At 44.1% G+C, this 22,581-nt stretch overlaps 1 protein-coding gene across 1 annotated transcript; it reads right to left on the bottom strand.

Annotated features, from left to right (window-relative positions):
- Positions 1–8,555: 8,555 nt before the first annotated feature.
- LOC129326633 (interstitial collagenase-like) lies at positions 8,556–21,603 on the bottom strand. The gene is made up of 10 exons (XM_054974898.1): positions 21,499–21,603; positions 18,673–18,917; positions 17,712–17,860; positions 17,481–17,609; positions 15,405–15,566; positions 13,611–13,728; positions 12,369–12,502; positions 9,680–9,839; positions 9,020–9,123; positions 8,556–8,781 (listed from the first exon to the last, which is right to left on the bottom strand). The coding sequence occupies exons 1-10, from the start codon at positions 21,601–21,603 to the stop codon at positions 8,678–8,680; spliced, it is 1,410 nt and encodes a 469-aa protein (XP_054830873.1). The 3' UTR covers positions 8,556–8,677.
- Positions 21,604–22,581: the final 978 nt, after the last annotated feature.

Below are 22,581 nucleotides of genomic sequence, written 5' to 3'. Positions count from 1 at the left end.
TGAAACATAGAGGTAATTTGCATATGCAGCCTGATTGGTCCTCACCCCCTACATTCTAAACAGTATGCAGTTGCTACTGGGAGTCACTGAATGTGCCCTGAAGTAAAATGCACCTCCCAGTCTTCCCCTAAAAGTTCTCTAGGGTTGCTAACTCAAAAAAAACCCCCACAATCCAAAAAATGTTACTTACCCATAAGGATTATAACTGAATTTAGTCATTAAATAGCGTAGCGAGGCATGGGTGTCAAGCTAATAATTGTATAAACCTGTATCATATCTCCCCGATTAGCCTTCATAGCCAACATTTATTGTCTCTGGATAGGCACTTAGGAGGGACTACTGTCAATCAAATTTTGTTCTATTCCCACCCCTCCACCTCTGAAATCAGGACATTGCTTTCCTGCCTTGTTTTTCTTATATCTGTCTTGTGAGGTAGGAGAGGCTTAGGGAGAATAACTGGTCTGAAGTTGCCCAGCAAGTTTCATGGATGAGCAGGGACTTAAATGTCACTTTCAGTCCTAATCTGACACTCTAAGAACTATACCACATTGATTCTCTTCTGTGCTCATCTGTGTGTTTATGTAGACCTGCATTACAATCAAGATATATTTGCCCCCCACTTTCAGAGATTTTCAGTACAATTCTATTCAAATTTACTCAGAATTAAATTTCATTGTAGTCAGTGGGGTTTTCTCCCATATAAATGTGCATAAAATTGCAGTGATAACTCCAAAGGTTTACTTAGTTTTTGTAGCAAAATTAAACAGAAGCCTAGTAGCCCTTTAAAATCCAACACTATTTATTCCAGAAGAATATATATATTTCAAATCTGTAAAGTGCCACTAGACTTCTGGTTAGGATTTCACTGCTACAGTGCAATGGACTTAGACTGGGGTGATGCTGCATAGAATTGCACTGTTGGTTTATGGAAGGAGAAAAGAATCTAAAACCAGAAGAAGTTCATATTGGGAAAATTGCTGAAGGCATCCTCCTAAATCATCTCAAAAGGCAATTAGAGACCAACCTCAGTAAATAGGAAGAATTACAGTTTTGTTATTGTTGTGGAAACTTAACCAGTTTTTTAAGTTTATCCTGGGAACACATCTGAGAATTTCTAATTTGCTCAGAGGAGAGAGAGAGAGAGAGAGAGAGAGAGAGAGAGAGAGAGAGAGAGAGAGAAGGGGACAAAGAGAGAAAACAGAACAGATAAAATAGAGAAAGCAAAATCTGTAAACTTCCGTCATTAACCACAAGAGGATGATATTTCCTCTATTGAGCAACCTTGCAGAATAAGTTTTAGAAATCGTGTACCAGGAATAAAATATTGTCAACAGGATGCATCAGATCCTGTAAGGACCGGGTGCTCTCTGAGTGCTAACAGCATTATGAGGGAAAGAGGACCCTCAGAACCAAAAATGGACAGGAAAAGATTAGAAGAGAGTTCATCCTTTGCAACACAGCCTGTTACAAAACATCCTGGCTCTCTAGGCAGCTTTCATCACTGTGAGGCAATACTTGTTTTTTTTTTTTTAAGTTTTATTTGCCTGGTTGCATGTAATAGGCGAGACTCCACCCCCACTCCCATTTAGCTCTTGTAGCGTAACCATGCAAAACGACAGCCCAACACACTGCTGGTCCAGAACAGAAGGCCTTTCCTTGTCCTGTGGTTTCTCCTTTCTCTCTCTAGCCGAGGTCTTCTCTTAACTGCGCCCCAGACATTTCCTTTTGGTGAATTTCTACCCTTGAGGGGAAAGAGCTACAGATACTCCCTGTGTAAGAATATATCATCCAGTTGCAAGTTCTTCAGATCTGTCTCAGATCAATGATGGCCACTGGTAGGGAAGGGCTAACTCCTAGTGTGGATGAGGCCATATCGTGTGGTCAATGTTTCTATATATGGCCACTTAAGTAGTTTGGTGGGGATTACACCCCCAAATTTTGTTTTGTTCTGGTTTTAGATTTTTCTGCAAGCCTGGGTGGGGGGGCTCCCCAAATATGGAGAAATATCTCCCTTGTGTCAAGTTGCCCCCAATCCATGGATTTAAGTATTCACAGATCAGGGCCACTTGGCTATTAGTGCATAAGAAAAGTAGGGACCTGCAAGGATTTGTCAGGGGCAGCTCATTTTTCCCTCTCCCACCATGTTTTCGTTCCCTTCCCTGCCTCCCCATAGCCTCTTTCCCCTTTCCTGCTTCCTTCCCATCCACCTTTGTCTGTCCCCCGTCTTCACCTTTCCTTCCTCCTCCTTCCAGCAGCTTCTCCCTTATGGCCCAGTTTTGTGGTACCAGTTGAGCTAGGCCCAGTTGCATGATGGGGAAGCTACAAGAACTTGCAGAGGATACTTCACTTTTCCCTATATTTTCTTCCCCATGCTATTTCCTCTTTCCTTCCTCCTGGCATCCTCCATATGCACATTTTTCTCTATGTCCTTCTGTCCTTCAAACCCACTAAACAATTTACCTTTTATCTGCCCCCCATCTTCACATATTTCTTAATTTATTTATTTCACTCCACAAAGCAGTTTACATCATTCTCCTTGCCTATGTATTATCTTCCCAACAACCCTGAGAAGCAGGTTAGGCTGAGAGTGTGTGACTGGATCAAAGTCACCCAATGAGCTTCCACATCACAGTAGGGATTTGAACCCAAGTGTCCCAGATTCTACCATTCTAACCACTTCACCACACTGGATTGAGGCGGGGCTGCTGTTGACCAGTAGCAAGCAGCCATGCAAGTCATGTGCTATCAAGTTACCCAGTGGTTGCTGCCAGGCCTGGCCCCAATTAGCCCCCCCTCAAAGGCCCAAACAGCCCTGAAAAATGCCCTGCCCTCCTGCACTGCCTTTTATTGACAGAAACTAACCCTGGAATTTTGGCTAAATTGTTATGGGTGCCTTGCAACAGTGACTGAGGGCATTTGGTTAAAGCTATGGGCACTCCTTTTATCATTTTGGGTTTTGTTTAACCCCACAAAGTATTTTTTATAGATCTCAGATTTTTCTGCAAACCTGGGGCATTTTTTAGTTGTGTAGGAAGATCTATCTTGTCTGTTTATGGCTCCAGTTTCTGCATTTAAGTATCCTCAGATCAGGGCCAGTTGTCTATTAGTATAAAAGATGATAACCTTGTCTGCTCATGAGAACCAAGAAGGAGATCAGAGGTAACAAAAAATAAAAACTTTATTTACTTCCCTTGAAGAGGAAAGAATTGTTTAGATGTTAAATATTAAACAATATAATATACATTTGTAACTGTGTGCAAAACTTAGAAATAGTTTCACTTAAGAATATTTCATTTCAGAGCGAAAGAGCTAGCCAGAACCTAGTAGTCTACTGTATGAGAGTTGATCAGTCAAGTTTTCCTCATGTTTCCCAAACCTTAGTTAAAGATTACTGGAACTAATAACATATATGCTTCAAGCTGCCGCTTAGCTTCCTACTGCCTAGACAGATTCAGGGCCCATCTAGATGTAACAAGCATCCCCAGGTTTGCCTTAAGGACATGCTGCCATTTCAAAAAGTGGCTTCCCAGTCAGGAACACATTTAAACTTTGTTGTGGATGGCTGATTCTGGTTAGGACCACCATAGCATGGGGAAGGAGGATATCCTGCCTCCTCCCATGCTGTTTTTCTTCTCTGAAATAGCACTGGTGGTCACAGCAGAGCTTGTAACCATGGAATCCTTCTCCAACAGGGGACATGACAGTGGAGGGAGACAGGAACATTTTCAGGAATGTTTTGGCCTCTCAATCTACCACTGCTCCCCCCAATGGCTTTGCTTTACAGAAATCAAGGATTAGAGGGCTTTGCAGTATTTTTGTGGTTGCCTAGCAACCTCCAAAATGGCTGTGAGAGCTCTGAGGTCTTTAGGGCTTCCAAGTTCCTGCTATAGACAGAGAATCTCTTGCCCTCAGTGAGCTGTTCCTACAACAGCTCAGATGAGTGGTGAGAGAAAAGTAAGAGGGAAAGGGGTAAACTAGTGCCAGTATCCTGATGCGCTGACTTCACTTCCAGAGTTACCAGAAATGACATCAGTGTGTTGCCAGTGACATTCTTGCATTCAGTGAAAATTCTATAACCATAGACTTTTGGCTGAATGCTAGAGCATCAGTGATGATGCATTGACATAACTCCAGGTTGTGCCAGAAGTAATGCTAGCACATTGCCAGTGAAATCATTACACATGCACATGGGCACTGAAAGAACCACATGGCTGCTCCAAATGACCCAGTCACCATAAAACATGGCTGGGTTGAAAATGGCACTCCACCACTGTAGGAGGAGCAGGACCCATCCTGGGTGTCAGCTGTCACCTTTCCCCACACTAGGCAGTACAGTGGCAAACTGCCCCAGGCCCAGCTGCAGCAATGGCACAGTGGTGAGCTACCTCAGGCTGGGCTGTGGCAGTGATCCGCCCCAGACTGCAGCAGCAAGCTGTCCCAGTCTTGATGAGCAGCCCTGCTTCTGCCCTTTAAGCTGCTACTGAACACAAATCTTGAGGGCCAAAGAAAGTTGGGGGTAGGGTTGCCAACTCCAGATGCGGGAATTCCTGGAGATTTGAAAGCAGATCCTGTGGATAGACCACAGGGGTATAATGCCACAGAGTTCACCCTCCAATTAGGGTTGCCAGTCCCCCGCCAGGGGCGGGGGATCCCCTGCTCCCACCCTCCACCCCACCCCTGCTTACCTGGCCAGTGGGGAAACATGCCCCCCAGGTTCACTCCTGGGTGGTGCGGTGCACTCCCACACACTGCAGCAGCCTGATTCAGGCTGGATTCAGCCTGATTTGGCCCAAATTCGGCCATATCAGGCTGCTGCGGAGAGCGGCAGCACTCCTGCGCTCTGCAGTGGTCTGAATCGGGTTGGATTCAGGCTGAATTAGGCCTCTGCAGAGCATGGGAGCACTCCCACACTGCATAGTGGTCCAATCTGGCCTGAACTGAGCTGGATTCAGGCTGAATCAGGCGTGAATTGGACCACCGTGGAGTGCAGCAGTTCTCTAATGCTCTGCAGCAGCCTGATCTGGCCCGAAGGGGAGGCTCCTGCTCTGCGTGATGATGTCACTTCCAGGGGAAGAGAAGAGTTAGGGCCAGGTCTCCCACTTCCTGTCGGGAGGGTAGGGAGACCTGGCAATGCTACCGCCAATGCTGCAATTTTCTGCAAGGGTACTGATCTCTAGAGTTTGGAGATCAGTTGTAGGTTTTGGGTGCCTTGTCGAAATCTGAGCATACTTAAATATGGACAATGGAGTTGTGAATGGACAAGCCAGATCTTTCTACAAACATGAAAAATTTCCCAGGTTGGTAGAAAAATCTGAAATATATTTTAAAAAACCCATAGGGTGGGGGTGATTAAAACTCTCCGAAATGATAAAAGGAATGCCTGCAGCTTTACAAAGCATATGCCCACACTGTCCATTGCTAAGCAACCACAACCATATTGTCAAGCCTTGGTTTCTGCCAGGAAGAGGCAGGGGGAGGGTAAGGATCCTTTCTGGGGCTGTCTTGGCTTTGAAGGATGACTCATTGGAACCAGGCCTGGCACTAGGGATGTGCACTTCGGGTTTCAGAAACCCAAAGCAAATCTGAATCAACCCCGATTTGAGTTGATCTGTGATTCCTAAATTTGGGAAACCTGAAGCAGAACAATCAAAAGTGATTTGGGTTGATTCGGGTTGCTCTGTGAAGCCTTTCCCCCTTGTCGCGGCAAGAGGAAAAAAGCTTCAAAGAGCTCTCTTCACGTGGCTTTCAATTGATGGGAGGGGGAAGAGAGGAGTGAGAGAGGCAAGAGAGGAAGGGGGAGAGGGGGATGATCAGGGAAGGGAGATTGGCTAAGGGAAAGAGCCAGTTGCTGAAGCAACAAGCAGCTCTTCCCTCCCCAATTGGGGGATTCTCTGGGAGGACAATATATTTTTTTTTAAAAAAATGTTTCAAGGTGGGACTGTGATTTGAATGTGCTATTATATTAATGCTGTTCCCAGAAATCCAAGAAATGAAATTTTTTTAAAAAATATTTTTGGTGTGTGATTCTCTGGTGAGATGTTAGAAGATGTTTCAAAGTGGGGGACTGTATGTTGTGATTTGAATGTGCTGTTAATGCTGTTCCCAGAAATCCAAGAAATAAAATTTTAAAAAATATGTTTTTGGTGCGTTTTTGGTTCTCTGGTGTGATGGTGGGGTTGATTTAATCTAGAACTGTACGTTCTGATTTAACCGTGATGTGATGTTTTTAATGTATTGCTGTTACAAAGAAATAATTTTTTTAATTGATTTGTGTGTGGGTGTGAATCTCTGTTGAAATGGTTGGCCCCATAGGGAAGCATGGAGAATGGCTGGCCAGCCAACTCTTTGGTTTTGTTGGGCTGTTGGGGGGTTTATTGAGGGGTTTCTGCCTGTGGCCATGGATGCCACATTCCATGTGTTTCTATTGTGGGAGTCTGGATTTTCCCACCATAGAAAGTGGGGTGGCTGGGGTGGTGGTCAACCTTCTTTGGGGAACCAGTACATGGCCCTTCGAAGTCCAATCTCCCTGATGCTTGGGTAATCTCCAGAGGGCCAGTAGGAGTAGGTCCCCTGCAAGTTTGGTGCACTTTGCTTGCAAAATGCCACCCCAGCCTCCTAGAACAGCCCACTAGTTTTCAACACATGATTCAGTTTGGTTTTAGTTGAATTCAATGGATGATTCTCTGGAGTGAAGTTGATCCCCTTTCATCAGTTTGGCTGCACTGAAGGAGGTTGTTCATTAGTTCACTTCTAGTTGCTCACTCACTTGCTTCATATGGTTTTGTTGTGTATTTTTAATCAATTTTTTCTTATTGTGATTCTCTGGTGTGAAGTTAGTCCTCATAGGGAATAATGCAGCTGGGGGGACCTTCTTTGGGAGGCCATAACTTGCCCCTCCCTGAAGTCCAATCTCCCTGAAACTTGGGTGGCCATGAGAGGAGGGTTAAGAGAGGGTCCCCCCAAAATTTGGTTTCATTAGGGAAGAAAATGACCCCCCAGCCCCCCGGATAGCCAGGAGCAGTGTCTCCCATTGGAAACAATGGCTGAATCTTCCCTAATAATCCCGAATCAGCTTACATACACGAACCCTAAGGGGCTTGCTGCTTTGGGTTTACCCATTTTTTCTCCTTCTCAGGGTAAACCAGAAGCAGGAAACCCGAATCTTTTGGGGTTGCACACCCCTAGGCACCAACTACTGGGAGACTTGGTACCATGTGACTTGCATGACGCACCCAGGTCTGGCTGCTTATTACTGTTCAACAGCATATTTCCCATGAAAATCAGTGTGTGTATAGTGGTTAGAGCTTCAGTTAGGACCTTGAATCCTCATTGTGCTTTGGTAACCCAGTGGGTGGCCTGTGGCCAGTTACACATTCTGAGTCAACTTAACCCCACAAGCATTTTGTGAAGATAATGATGTAAGCTGCTCTGAGTATCCATTGTGGAGAAAGACAGAGTATAAATGAAGTAAATAAATAATAGTTGAAGATGGGTAGGTAGGTTGGTGGATGGGTGGGTGGTGGGAAGGGGAAAACGAAACAAGGAAAGGTGATTATATGGTGGCAGCCAGGATGAACGAAAGAGGAAATAGTGTGAGGAAAGGGATATAGGGGAAAGTGAGGTGCCCTGCACAAGTCCTTGGCCATTCTCTACCATGTGACTGGACCTGACCCAGCAGGCACCACTTAACTGGGCCATAGTTTTCTTTGGGAGAGGCTGCCAGGAGGAGGGAAGGAAGAAAAGCTGAAGACTGGGCAGCCAGATATAGGTAGATTGGCACTTGGCCAGTAGGTGGGAAGGAGAGAAGGAAGCAGGAAAAGGAGAAAAGCTATGGGGTTTTCAGGAAAGGGAAACAGGAAATAGAGGGGGAGAGGGAAAAGAGATGCCCCCTCAAGTCCTTGCAGGTTCTTGCTTGTTACTTCTTAATTGCCAGTGCAGGGAAGAGGTGAAGTATACCTCTACAGAACACCTGAGGAAGGTGAAGAATGTGTTTCTAAGTAGTAGTATAATTTATCTCACAGATAGCTATTCTACAGAGAAGTTGCCAAGTACTTTTATGCCCATTAAATAATTCTGTAGCCATGATTATTTGAGTTTACCCTGTCACGGAGGAGTTTGGGATGAGAATCGGTCCTCTAATATCCACCTACCTACCAAAAAGAGAATGCTGGGATTTATTAAGTGTAGTGCATTCACACAAAATAAGAAGTCCTTCATGGGCTTTTCCTACCTGCAAATATACCACACTGAGAGACTTTCAGCTAAGATACCCAGTACATATTTGCAGCTAAGAGTTATCCTACAATACAAAAAGGATTCATGAGAATTCAAATGATGGACAAAGACTGTCAAAAGAGTGAATTTATTCAATTCTTTCTCTGTATCCATAAGGATTTCCTGGGGGAGGTTGTAGAGTGGTACAGTTCGGGCTGTATAGCAATGCTAGCAGTTCGTCCTAAAAAAACACATAGAGCTTTCCCTAAAAAGTACTTCATGGCAACAGCAGAATGAACCCTGTTACAACACAGCATTTTAGAGCACCAAGTCTGAAAAAAATTGCTGTAACTCAGGATGAGAGAAGAACACCAGGCATGATCTTCGAACGCCGAATAAAAGAGGAAGAACCATGCCTCCAAAGCAACATTAGGCCTATGATGTTGTACTGAACAGAGGAAAGTTAACAATTCAGCCAAGAATTGCTTCTTTGATCATCTCGAACAATCCTTTTGCTGTTAAGGTCAAACTGGATCTGTTTCGTTCCGTGGAAAAAATAGGTGTACCCTGGAAGAGAAATAGCAATAAATAAACATTTTAAAAGGTCTCTTTTTCCTGGCTAATCATACTTAGGAAAGAAAACCAAAGCCTTTGCTAGGCAGATGGACACTCTGATTGTTATATAGAGTTACACCATGTGGAGAAACTTAAAATGCTAACGTGATTCCTTAAAGCATGTCCACTTCCGTTGTATAATACAGATTGTAGCAATCATTTCTGCCCCCATCTCCCACCCCAAACATACCATCATGCCTCAAAGCAGCATCAATTTTGGGGCCAACTCCTGTGAAGTCTTGGGCTACATATCTGGGATAGCCTTTTTCCATGGATTGACTGTATTCATCATATCTGAAAAAGAGGACATACTACAATATGAAAAAAGTTTTATCCAGTTAGCCTTCGACAATACATCTTTTATCCAGTTACCTCAAAGAGAATGAAGCCAAATGAAAATCTGAAAATGGTAAAAGTCAGACTCAGAACCATCATAAACAGTTTTGTAAAATAATACCAAATGGTAATTACATGTTTTAATTTTATTTATTTATCTTCTCGCTGAGACTACAACAAAGAAGTTTATATTTTAGATCATTACTTGTTCAAGAGGCAATTTCCCCAGGAATATATATGGTTATCTCTTAACTTTATTAAAGGATTTGATTTTATATTGCAATATTAAATAAAAAAAATTAATTTGAAAAACTAAAGGTACAGTCCTATATCTGGAACTTCAGCTTGTCTGATTTAGTTCAGCTTGACCAGGGCTAAAATTAAGGCACAGCCATATCATTTTGAATAAATATCTTAAAATATCTATGAAGGAAAAATAAGTTGCTCTGTCTTGAATGTATAATAATCAATAAGAAAGCTGAAGACATTATGAGTGCAGAATATTTCACTGTACCTCCAGTACTTGCTACCAATGAAGAAATATGTCTTCCCAGTCTCTGGAACACTGAATGCAGCATCAATTTGCTTAATGTATTTTGGGAACCCCAGATGAGTGATTCTTTTAGGATAGCCACGCACAATATCATAAGCGTTTAGAGCCCAATATCGGTTTCCTGAAAAGAAGCACAGAATTAAATGTTTTCTGCCGGTTGTGCCTCCTATTGTGTGAGAGGTGGGTTGGCAGGAAAGGTCCACTAGAAAATCCACCAGCAATATACAGAGTGAGCCTTGGCAAAATTACTCCACTGAAATCAAAGGGCTTAGACTGGAATAACTCTGCTTAAAATTGCACGGTTAGTCTTCTTTCCCTTGAGAGGGATGGAATGGATGGGTCCAGAACAACGTTGAAGAAGTCTTCTCTACTGGGTAGAAGTATGTAGGAAACCACAGTTTCCTCCCTGCCAACTAGGAGATGAAAACAACACTGCAATGGATTTCTTTGTTGCTAAAGGGAACGCGGAGGGATGCCAGCACAAAAAGAGTTTACTTGTTTGCTACCTTTATCAATAAGGATGCCAGGAGTGAAGCAGGCAATTTCTCCCCACCCCGGCCCAGCTTCTCTGGCCTTGCACTGAGAGTGACTGCTAGTTAGGGATCCCCCACTCCCACCCTCCACCTGCTGCACCACTCACCTGGCTGGCAGGAGGGAAAGATGGGGGAATAGGCCTCCTGGGCATGCTCCTAGGGCAGCTTGACAGGAGCACTTCCACACTTCACAGTGGGAGACCTCCTGGCCCCTTCGTGAAAATGTCACTTCCCAGAAGTGATGTCATCATGTCCCCCCCCCCCCCGGGAGCACGTGTGTGAGAAGTGCATGGGTGAAGTCATCTAAAAAGGTGATTTCTGGGTCCCCCCTCCCACTGGGAGATAAGAGGACCTGGCAATCCTACTGCTATTGGTGGCAATAGCCCGGCCTTAAAGGCCTTAAAGGCCCTGAACTACAGCATGGACATGGGGGCAGGCATGCTCTTCTGTGATTCTAGATGGCTGGGTTGCCAGGTTTTTTGCTGTGACGGGAGCTCTCTCACTGGCAATTTGTGTTTCCTGCTGCCACTCCAAATTGTGCTGAGAGGTGGAAAAAACCTTTGGAATGACAGATTATGTGACATCGCTTCTGGGGAAAACCTGGAAGTAATATCACATTGTTCTAGGAATCGGCAGAAACTCTATGGTTTTACCTGGGGGTGCCAACTTTCAGGCAGGGACTGGAAATCTGGAATTATAGCTGATCTGCAGATGACAAAGATTGGTTCCCCTGGAGAAAATAATTGCTTTGGAGGATGGGATCTATGACATTATACACTGCTGAGGTCACTCCCCACTCCACCACCCCACCTCAAATCTCCAGGATTTTTCCAACCCAGATTTTGCAACCTTAATGTAATTATTTTAAGTGTGTCTGTGTCTTTAAATGTTTGGTGTGGTACACATGAAAAATAGGGGTGGAAGAGCAGGATGAGTGAGATAGATGATTGGTTGATGACTGAGATGGTGGGCGGAATGAACTGCTGTTTTTAGTTACTGAGCAGAGAGAAAAAGAGGCTTTCTGGTTTAGACAGGCCGGCTGTGTGCAGCCTGAACTCTGTGTGTCTGAGGGTAACATTCATTCTATTTGAAGCAGGCAAACTGTGCGCACGCCTGAGAGAGAGAAAGTCTATGTGCATTGGAGTGAGTGATTGATCTATCTGAAGCAGACAAACTGTGTGTGCACCTAAGAGAGAAAGTTTATGTATATCTGTGTGACTGAGCCTATGTAAAGAAACTTTAAGAACTGAGAACTATCTTCGAAACCATCATGCTTAAGTAATAGTACGAAACCGATACACTTCTTGTAAAAATAAAAATTTATTTTGGTTTTTTTTTCATCCCAGAGTATATGTTATTCCTATATCTCATTCCTTTCCTGAGGGCCACATAGTCCCACGAAGAAGCCTGATGCTTGGGCACATTATTAAAGGGGAAATATAAATTAACTATTTTGAATATAATTCCTGGTGGCAGCAATCTACCCAAAGGGTGTAAGAAGAAGAGGGTTAAAGGCAGGGATTTTTTTTCTGGGAAAAGAGGTGGTGGAACTCAGTGGGTTGCCCTTGGAGAAAATGGTCACATGCCTGGTGGCCCCGCCCCCTGATCTCCAGACAGAGGGGAGTTTAGATTACCCTATGCACTGCCGAACGGCACGTAGGGCAATCTAAACTCCCCTCTGTCTGGAGATCAGGGGGTGGGGCCACCAGCCATGTGACCATTTTCAAGAGGTTCCAGAACTCCGTTCCACCGCATTCCAGCTGAAAAAAAGCCCTGGTTAAAGGCAAAAACTAACTTAGAAATAACGGGGGCTCGTAACACCTAGTTTTAAGATAGAATTTCTGGCAATTCCTAGAGCAACATGATGCCACTTCTGCTTTTCTCCAGAAGTGATGATGACACTGCGCACACAATGCCACCCCCATGCCCCTGCCCCCAAACTCCTGGCATGGCCTGGCAATCCTACCAGAGGGTGATGAAGTGAGTTCAGGGCTGAGCCTAGCTTCAGGGAGAGACCCCATCCTGGTCACTTAGAACAGTGGCTTGCCTACTTTGTATCAGACCTTAAATCAAGAAGTTTTATACGGGAGAAAAACTTAAGAATTGCCAGTGATTACCTTTAAAAAGAAGAACTTGGTCATTTTCATAACTTTCATAGGCAGCATCTACTCCAGAAGACAAACTTGGCCAGTTGAGGGAAATGGCATTGAGTTCTATATCTGGTAAGTGAGGGGATTTGCGCCAGAAAAACCTGATTTAAAATTAGAGATGGCATGTTAGAAATGGTGTGGCATCTTCCATAGGCAAGCAACTTAGCAGCTATTTAGGCAACCAATAGATTTGGTAATTGGAATGATGAAGCCCTCAGAGAGAGGTGCATTTTGTCCATCTTTCTTATTTTTATCTCCCTCTCTTCCATCCTCAATTTTATTCTCAGAACAACTCTATGAGGTGGATTATGCTGAAAGAGTGTGATTGACTGACGATTATGTGACTTTTTGTATATTTGTGTGTGTCTAAGACAGAAAACTTATCATTTGGTTCCTTTAACACACCCCAGCTTCTACTCTAAAGAGGATTTCAGATAATGGAGGATGGCAGAACCATAGCCAGACTTCCTCACTAGATGGAGCTGCCACATCACCTGAAAAGACTGGGGGGGGGGGGGGAGGAATTTTCTCATAATTCATAAAAGGTCAAGAATTCCTTTCAGCAGCTCTTATCTATGTGCTTTTATTTCAATGCCTTGTTTTTATGCATTTAATCGTATAAGTTATTTATAAGTTTAGATACTTTTATTTAGATGGGGCACCTTTACAGGAATCACTGTTTGTTCCTTTCAAGGATCTTTCTGTTCTCACCGCTATAAAGTTGGAATGCTCCTTTAAAGGACCATTTATTCTTGCAGCCATTATAGCTATAGAGGGAATGTCTCATCTCCCTATATCATGTAAGCATTGTAGAAGATGATGATGAAAAATCCACCTCAAGCCATGGAGAATGATAGATGAGTGGTGCTATGCAAGTCAGATTGGTAGAGTTCAGAGCACTATTACCACCAGCCACAACTGATTAAAAAAATTAGAAACCTCACATTCTAAAAAAATAATAATCACCCATTATTTCAATGGAAGTTGCAAGATCAATGAACCTACACCCTCACTTCAGTGGGGAAAATCATTAGGTTTGCTATTTACTTACCCGAGGCCCCTGGCCAAAGCTCTAGATGATTTGTGGAATAGGACAAAAAATGAAGGGGAAATAGCTTTAGGAACTCTCCAAATCTCTGTGGTAAAGATCATAGAGATTGTAGGGCTTCCTAGAGTGTCACCTCTAAGTGATGTCACATCCCAAGTTACCTGTCTTTAAAGAACATGATTTCTCCCCGTAAAGTGGTGACAGCATCAAAAGTTGTTCTGGAGCTACAAGCTTTTGGTGTGACTGGTCCAGTTGGTTGTTGTGGGTTCTGAGATTTTCCTTTTAAAAAAAAAGTACAGATTATGTGGAAAGAGGACACTAAATATGATCATAAGTGTGGGATTTCAGATCTGAAACTAATATTCATTTGAACAAAGGCCACATATGTGGGGAAAGGATAGAAGACATATCAGCTACTATTTAAACAGTTATTAAGTTATTCCTCCTTTATTTAAATTATTTCCATTCAGAAATATATGGGCACAAAGTATCAGGTAGTTTTTTTATATTAACCTGTTACATTTTTACTCTGCTCTTACTCCAAGGAACTCAGGGCAGCATATGTAGTTCTTCCCTCTCCATTTTATTCTTACTGATTCCCAACATGGAGCCTGTAGGTTTGTTGGCTTCCTGATCCTTCTTTTCCAAAACAAAGAGTCATTCTGGCTCTCTTCCACCTCACTGGTATTTTAGAAGAGCCCAGGAGGTAACACCCTTTTGACGGCAGGGAGCATCTGTTGGAAACAGCTACCTCCATTGCAGGAATACACTTGGACTGGAATATCCCAGTGTTTTCTATTTGGACCCAGGCCCCATCTCAGCCATTTTGTAATTGGCTGAATATCACATGGAAGCCATTTTGTGGTGTTGCCAAAACATTTCCCCCAAAGTGTCAAAAATAATGGGGTTATGGTGGGGATAGAAGGAGAGACTGATTAATTGTTTTAGGTGGGTAGCCATGTTGGTCTGCAGTAGAACAGAAGGATTTGAGTCCAGAGGCACCTTAGCGACCAATAAAATTTTCAATGTGTAAGCTTTCAAGAGTCAGAGTTGAAGAAGAAGGAAGCTTACACCCTGAACATCTTGTTGCTCTCTAAGGTGCCACTGTACTCAAATCCTGCTGATCCATTGTTGAATGAGAATTTGAATTCAGGTCTTGCCAGGGCCAAATTAAACATGACTGCTGCCACAAGTCAGGTTGGGGTTGCGCAACCCAACTCACAGATAGATGTAACACCAGTGATTCAATATACCCAAGCAAAGTGGAATCGGATTCAGCTCAGGAACATAGCATGTGAGAGATGAGGGGCTTGAGTCTTCTACCCTGCAGCATTTTCTCAAGGTGAATTGGCTGCACAGGTGACCGCTTTGGCCCACTCTGGGGCTCCATGTGTGTCAGTGGACATGGAACCACAAAGCAAATAGGACTCCCAAGGCCATTTTGACTTGGGAAAACTGTACCTGGAAGTGTGGCTAAAGCCCCTTCTCTCCCCATTGCACTCTTGAGTTGAACTATGCCTCCCCAAACACACTTGGAGAGCCAGTTTGGTGTAGTGGTTAACATCAGCGGGACTCTAATATGGAGAACCGGGTTGGATTCTCCACTCCTCCACTTAACACCAGCTGGGTGACCTTGGGTCAATCACAGCTTCTCAGAGCTCTCTTGGGCACACCCATCTCACAGGGTGATTGTTGTGGGGATAATAACAACATACTTTGTGAACCACTCTGAGTGGGCATTAAGTTGTCCTCCTGAAGGGAAGTATAAAAATTGAAAGTTATTATTATTCAAATGGTATTAGTTATCTGACATTATATTTATGAGCAGCAATGGACTATATCCATTTCCTTGAAAGATTAAATTGCAAGCAAGTGAACTATAGTGACATTCCACAAGCAATGTCTTTTAACGTGTCCCTAACCAAATTCATTAAAAAAAATTGGGGTGCCTTTACCGTAGATGGTCTGAATGCCATTGATATCATCTTGAGGAAGTTTAAACAAGCTCGGTTCTATGTAAGCATAGGTGGGGTACATCAGTGCTCCGGCTTCCGAGGAGTGAGATAGACCCAGTGAATGTCCAAACTCATGGGCAGCAACTATAAACAGGTTGGTGCCTGAAAGCAAGATAAAGAAATCACATCTTTATTTGAAGGAACAGTGAACAGCTTCAATATCAAAATAAGATGCAGTGTTCCAGTATTTGACTCGGGGCCATTGCATAGAGGCAGAAAATATACTTGGCATGTAGAAGTTCCAGGGCATGGTCCAAGGAAAGGTGGAAGTTATTTGGAATTCATAAATTAGTTGGACTTGAATTAGTCTCTGGTCCTGCTTCCGTTGCTTTCAAAGGTTTCAATCCTATGAGCACTTCCTCTGAAGGAACAGCATTTCTGCATGGAGAGAAGGGACAGGCAATTTTCACTGATCTTCTCTCCCTGCTGCAGACTCCCCCCTTTCCCCACACCATTCTTGGGGGTTCAGGGATCAATAGGAGCACAGTTTTGCTGGCACAGAAGTCTGCATTGTGGGGGGAGAGGCCAGGAATTGATTTCCTCAAGAATGACTCTCATACCATTGCTTCAGATTCAAGTCCATAAGACTAAGTTGAAACTAACTCTTGTTGGATTAAGCCAGCAGGGGTTGACATTGGCATCTTTTATGAAGGAACCTCAGAAAGGAAGGCTAGGACCACTGCCTAAGACCATAGATGGTCAGTGTAGACAATATCTAAAGCAATAGAACAGATTGTCTCACTTCTGTTCTCCTTCCTAGGATGCATGGAAATCACTGCTGATGGCCTCTAGCTTAGATTGTTACTTTATCTTTTAAAAGTGGATTATTTAGGATTAAGCTTTCCAATTAGAGCCCCGTGGTGAAAAGTGGTAAGCTGCAGTACTGCAGTCCAAGCTCTGCTCACAACCTGAGTTCGATCCCAGCGGAAGCTGGGTTCAGGTAGCCAGTTCAAGGTTGACTCAGCCTTCCATCCTTCTGAGGTCGGTAAAATGAGTACCCAGTTTCCTGGGGGTAAAGTGTAGATGACTGGGGAAGGCAATGGCAAACCACCCTGTAAAAAGTCTGCCAAGAAAACATCGTGATGTGATGTCCCCCCATGGGTCAGTAATGATTCGGTGCTTGCACAGGGGACTACCCTTACCTTTACCTTTAAGCTTTCCAATTACCCACTGATAGTGTGCAAATGCCTGCCGGCACCCACCCCTTCCTTGCATTTGGACTTCTGAGGAGGTGGAGAAAAATTGGGGGGAGGACTTACACCGCTGATGCCATGTCATCACTTCTGGGCAGCCATTTCTAGTGACAATGCCAGCTCCCTAGTGATCTCCCAGAAGGAACTTCACAGCATCTGTGATGTTCTTCGCTCCTCAGGCTCTGCCCGCCTAAGCTCCTAGAGGTTGCAGCCACAGGGCTGTCCATCCTAGTTATAAGAGCTTTGCAACAGTGATAGAGTAAACAGACTTATGCAGATTCAGTACATCAATGGCTGATATCCTCTGCTGCCACTAGCGAATGCCACCATCTTGGCCTGCAAGACTATTGGCTTCTCATTTCATCTTCAGTGCTGTAACTATGCTCCTTGCTAGGGATGATATAAAGACTTTGTCGCTGGGACTGGGAAGGGAGAGTCTACTACCACCTTAATCTGGAGGTTGCCAGCTTTTTAAAATGTTTGTCTCTGTAGATGCTGTTTTTGTTGTTGCTGGTATAGTATTTCTCTCCATCTTTCAGTTTTCCAGGAGGAGTGTGAAGAATGGATCTTTTGACGTATTAGGATTTTGAGTAGTTATATTTTTATTTTTGATTCTCTATGACTTTTGAGTATGTAAGTGGCTTTAAGTGCTGCATTACAGGAGAAAAAGTGGCATGTAAATATGTTAATAAATAGTAAACAAATCCTCGATGGCTGAATGGATCTTAGAGGAAAGGTCAGCATCAATCTAAGGCAAGTAACATCCTTGAGTCATTGGTGTGGAACTTTTAAAGATATCAGTTAATACGTTCTGCAGACCTACCTCTTGGGCCTTGATCTCCCCAATTTTCATCATCATCAAAATGTGCATCTCCACCTATGAGTCTCCCAGGCTGAAATGCATGTGCCAATATCCCACTGGGTCCATCAAAGGGTGAGTTATCACCATGATCTGAATGAAGTAGAATGAATAAATTCAGTCACAAATAATCTTTTACTTAGGGAAAACTTTAATGGATGACATCTAATGTTGATAGAAACAGAGATAGGTTACCTCCTCTGTTAAAGGAGATCATTATATCTGTAATGCCTTCAGTCTCTTCTTTGAACGTCAAGGGTGACACATCACTCCAGACTTTGAGTGCTTTCTCAATAGCTCTCCTCACTTCAGATCCCCCCAATTTCCGTGTGTATTTTTCAATCCTTTAAAATTATATATGAAAAAAAGTCAATCCTATGATTGTGTCAGCTGTATAAACTGACCCCCCCCCCTTAAGTCGTTGTAGAAGATATGCTGGAGCGCAAGTTTACATAGCATTATTAGAGAAAGCCTGAGTTCTGTTCAGCTGGAACCCCTCATGTGTGGCAGTACAGACTGTGGCCACTGACCGTTTGTTTATACATTATGAAGTACCTAGGGATGCTCAAGTGAACTTCATTTCACGTGTGCCCCCCTCCAACTTCCCATGCACTCGCTCGCACAGCCACACTTCAGTGTGCTCCCTGTGAGTACGTTCTCGTGTTCAGTATCAGTTCCTCCTCAACTGCTAAAAGTATCCCAGTTTCCCGCATTTCCATTCATTGAAATGCAGATCTTGACAGTTTCTCACACCTTAAAGAAATGCAAATTGGCAAGTCAAAAGAGCCTGGGAGCAAAAACACAGCTGGACTCACTTGAAGATACGATCACACAAAGGGAGCTCCCGTGAAAGTGGCATGCGCATGCACTGAGCAAGAACAGCCTGCATGTGAATTGAGGACCTCACATAAAATCCTGCACTTAACCATCCCTAGGTAATTCACAATGTGTAGAGAGACTGTGAGTGTCCTCCTAAAACAGGTATAGCTTGATCCTCTGAAATGAGCTTAGTTAAACACAGAATTGGATACGAGTGCAGGCTATAAGTATTAATGGGACTCCCTCCTAAACTTGAACATTGAGAACTAGAGCCTTTAAACCCCCTAGTGCACAAGACTGCCCGAAGCCTCTAATTCCTGACAAAAATCCACATTACCTGTATGTCAGATTGGTTTTGTCCCATTTAGGGTTCCCTTCAGTGAGGGTAAAGCCACCCAAATCAGGTACTCCACACCTGGGCTGCTTCATTACATCCAATGTTTCAGCATCCACCTTCCCAGTCACTTCCAGCCCAAAAAACTTTTGCATTTTTTTCAGCTTTTCCGTCACAGAGTTAAAGCTTCTTGACTTTGACCGGGGAACCTCCTCCCCTTCAGGACTGTAGAAATTTTCTAAATATTTCTAGAAAAGAAATAAGCAAACAAATACTGGATATCAATAGTGCTATACTATATATCAATAGATATATAATATATCTATGATTCTGTATTTCTTCCCAATTAACCTAAGAGTTGTTGTTGCTGTTGAGGTTGCAGCATTTTCCACCACTAAGATGTCTGCCAAGGTATCCCCTACAGAGGATTCTGGAGCATGTTTTATGGTCCTAGTTTACCCAATGAGTAGGCCAGGCCTATTTTGCAGCAGAACATAAAATGTATATGAATTGATTATGGCCCTCCAGTATACCCAACACCATCCCAGTAAACATCACAAGCTTGGAAACCTGTCTGCTATTATTTATCTTCTATTTGAGGAACTCCTGATAAACTTTCAAGGACCCACAAGGCTCTGCAGGACACACTTTGAAAGTCACTAAAACTAAGCTCCACCTGCAGAATGCCAAAAGGGAGCTTCCAGTTTGGTGTAGTGGTTAAGAGCAATGGAACTCTAATCTGGATAGCCAGGTTGAGTCCCCACTCCTCCGCTTGAAGCCAGCTGGGTGACCTTGGATCACTCAAAGCTCTCCAGAGCTCTCTCAACTCCATGCACCTCACAGGGTGATTGTTGTGGGGATAATAATAAATAGTTTGTAAACTGGTTTGAGTGAATGTTAAGTTGTCCTGAAGGCTTTGCAACCTTCAACCAGGCTTTGCAACCTCCAACATTCAATTTATATACAATTGAATGTAGAAGGTTGCAAAGATATTTGCTTTACATGAAGCTTTGTGATGGGAAGTCATATTAACTAGATGAATGACTGCTTCAAAGTATACTTGGAAGCCAGGAGAAGATATCACTGGCCATTGTTCAAAGCAGAATTAAATATGTATTCCAAGAGAGGGATGTATCTGATGGGGCAGGCAGCAAACTGAGTGGCACTGCACCTGTTACACTTCTCTGTGATTTCCTATAACCTGCATCACTATTTTTCTTATTGGGTTTAACAAATTCAGGTTCAAACCTCCCTTGTGGACCTCAGGCATCTCAAGCTAAGTATCATCATCTGCTGCTGATGGCCATGGTGGTAACAGGAAGGGAAGGGTGGAGTTAGCATCATTCTTTCTTTCATACTTCCCTTCCCTTCCCTCAATATCTTCAATAGCACTCTGCTATGTTCCTGACCCATAAAACCCAAGAAAATATATTTCCTGCAGGTTCTGGTATCTGGGATGGTGTTCAAAGCACGGATGCAAGTGAGATAAGAAATAGACTTCTGCTTTCTTTTTGTCACACTGAGGGAGAGATGACAGGGACAGAATAGGTTTGCCAGCCCAGCACTTGTAACCTCTGGAGGACCTGGTGAGGGGGGTTATTCTTGAGGATCAAAGTCATGCCAGCATCATAACATCACTTCTGGTGCAAACCCAGAAGTGGCATCACCATAGTGAGGTGATGCTCTAGGATTTACGGGGGAATCACCCAACACAAATGTCTCCTCTTCCAGCAGAAGAGCTGACTAAGTGGAAGGCTTCTTATACTGGAGGAATTTCTCCTCCCTAATGGAGGATACAATTTATAATAATTAGAGTGCTTAAAAAGAAAACATTGAGATACCCAAGGGCTTTTTGGCCAGCTAGGCAACTGCCCTCACACACACCCTTCTATGCTGTGGGGAAGCCACCCCTACGAGGCCATGCTCTTCTTGGCTGTGCTTGCCCACAGATAGGTACTGCTCTGGGGCGGGCAGGCAGTCCTGCTTCATTAGTAGTGACAATGTGGTTTGGGGGCACACTGGGAGGGAACAACACTCCTTCCTCCCCAAAGAAGGAAGAGAAGACGGATGAGTGAGCCTGCCAGTGAGCCAGCCTACCTGCCAAGCCAGCCTGCTAGACACCACTTGGTCAGGTGTGGGCACCCCCTCTCCAAGGGAGGGTCAGTGAGCCATCTGGGCATCGGCCCCACCTTTCCAAGGAAGCAATGGCCAGCCAGCCAGCCTTTCTAGCTAGGCAGCCTGTCATGGCGGCTTTATTACAGGTGGGCAAGTGGGCCCCGCCTCCACAAAAGAGGGAGGGCAAGCCAGCCACCCTGCCAAGCCAGCCTACTGTGTGCAGCTCAGCTGAGCTCACTCCCTCCTTCCTGAGGGAAGCAGTCTGGGAGCAGCGGCACCCTTCTCTTTCTGCTAGGTGGGGTGTTGCTTGCTGAAGGGGAGGGATGGTTTATGCCCTTCCATCTGCAGTGATGGTCTGGTGGGCTGACTGCCTTCTTGAAAAAGCCATGCTTTATTTTTTTATCATATTCTTTCATTTTTAAAAATTTATTTAAGATGTTTCTAAACCCATCTGGGCTATTGGGACCAGATATGGATAACAGATTAAAAACTATAAATCACAGAAAGCTTCAGAGACCAAACTAGCAGAGCAGCCGGCAGAGACCTTGTCAATAGCACCTGGAAGACATCTCCGCCTCTAAGACCCAACAGACTAGTGAAGCCATCATTAGACTGAAGAGTCTCTCTTAAAAGTTCAGGTGTGGAATGAAAGGGTTGCACAGGAGAATGCCTTTTGTTCCACTTGAATTCCAGCAAATCAGATTTAATATTTACCTCAACCAACTGCATGTCTCCACCATTGCTGCCAGTGTCCACAGGGAACGCGGTGGAATACGTGGAACTTAGTAGCAGAAGCAGTAGAAGCTGAGGACTTTTCATCTTCGCGCTCAGTGACAGGTTCCGCTGCTTCTGCGATGTTTATTCCTTCTCTCGACTTGCCTTTAGTTCATCCTCTGCTTATATAGCATTTGAATGCTTCAGTCTGGCCTGACTCATCACCTAGACCCTCTGATTAGCCCTGAGAGCACAAGAAAGATTTCCTCATTGAGCAATGACAAGAGAGCAGCTCTTTTTCACAATCTTCTAGGGTTTTTTTTTAAAGAAAGGAAGAAGTAATAGTAATAATTTGAGATGCTTGCAAAATTCTTCCCTGCCAGATTTCTTCCCCAAACTGAGCGTTTAAGACTATTTGAATGTACATGTTCAGTTTCTCCCAGAGGCATCCCTGGGGAAACTCAAAAGCCACGTTCAGGGAGGACTGTGCTTCCCAGGTATGCAGGGCCCAATGTGGACTGAGGGCCAAGCTACACATGACGAATGACACTTGAACGACAAGTGTATTTCTCCCTGTTCACTTGCCCTCCACTCAATCCACTTGCCGTTCAAGTGTCATTCGTCATGTGTAGCTTGGCCCTAAGACTGCAGTGCCAGAAGGGAGGGCTCTCAGCAGCAGCCCCTGACCCCTGCTGTCGCTCAGTAGGGTAGCTGGGGGAAAGTGCACCAAAATCACTGTCACCATGATGGCTTGCCAACACTTCCAGGATGAAGCTGGCAGGGATTGCATTATATTGGTGCAATGCTCTGATGATGCCTCCCATGTCCCTATCACTCTGGTCTCCTATAAGGAGGGATTGCTGATACTTCCCCCCATGTCTGATTCCTGGCATGCCCGTTATGCTGCCATTTGCTCCATTGTGGAAACTGATGTGTGGCCAAATCAGTATGATGGGATTTCTTGGGCCCTTTCAGGTTGTGAAAATGGTGGAGGGGCAAGGACTAATCTCGCAATCCCCGCACACTTGAATCATGCCTTCATGCACCTGGAAAGCATGGATCCCTGAGCAGGAGTGGATAAGA

Source organism: Eublepharis macularius, chromosome 3, assembly GCF_028583425.1.
Source record: "Eublepharis macularius isolate TG4126 chromosome 3, MPM_Emac_v1.0, whole genome shotgun sequence".
Classification (NCBI taxonomy): domain Eukaryota; kingdom Metazoa; phylum Chordata; class Lepidosauria; order Squamata; family Eublepharidae; genus Eublepharis; species Eublepharis macularius.
The sequence above is the reverse complement of the archived record's forward strand: the minus strand, read 5'-3'. Positions and strand labels throughout refer to the sequence as shown.

What these genes read in the sequence shown, in the direction of transcription:
- LOC129326633 (XM_054974898.1), bottom strand. Translation starts at nt 21,603, where the DNA reads ATGAAAAGTCCTCAGCTTCTACTGCTTCTGCTACTAAGTTCCACGTAT. An exon ending in GATCTCCTTTAACAGAGGAG is followed by an intron (nt 17,610 to 17,711) that starts GTAACCTATCTC and finishes TACTTCATTCAG; the next exon opens with ATCATGGTGATAACTCACCC. An exon ending in CCAAGTTCTTCTTTTTAAAG is followed by an intron (nt 9,840 to 12,368) that starts GTAATCACTGGC and finishes GCTTCTTTTCAG; the next exon opens with GAAACCGATATTGGGCTCTA.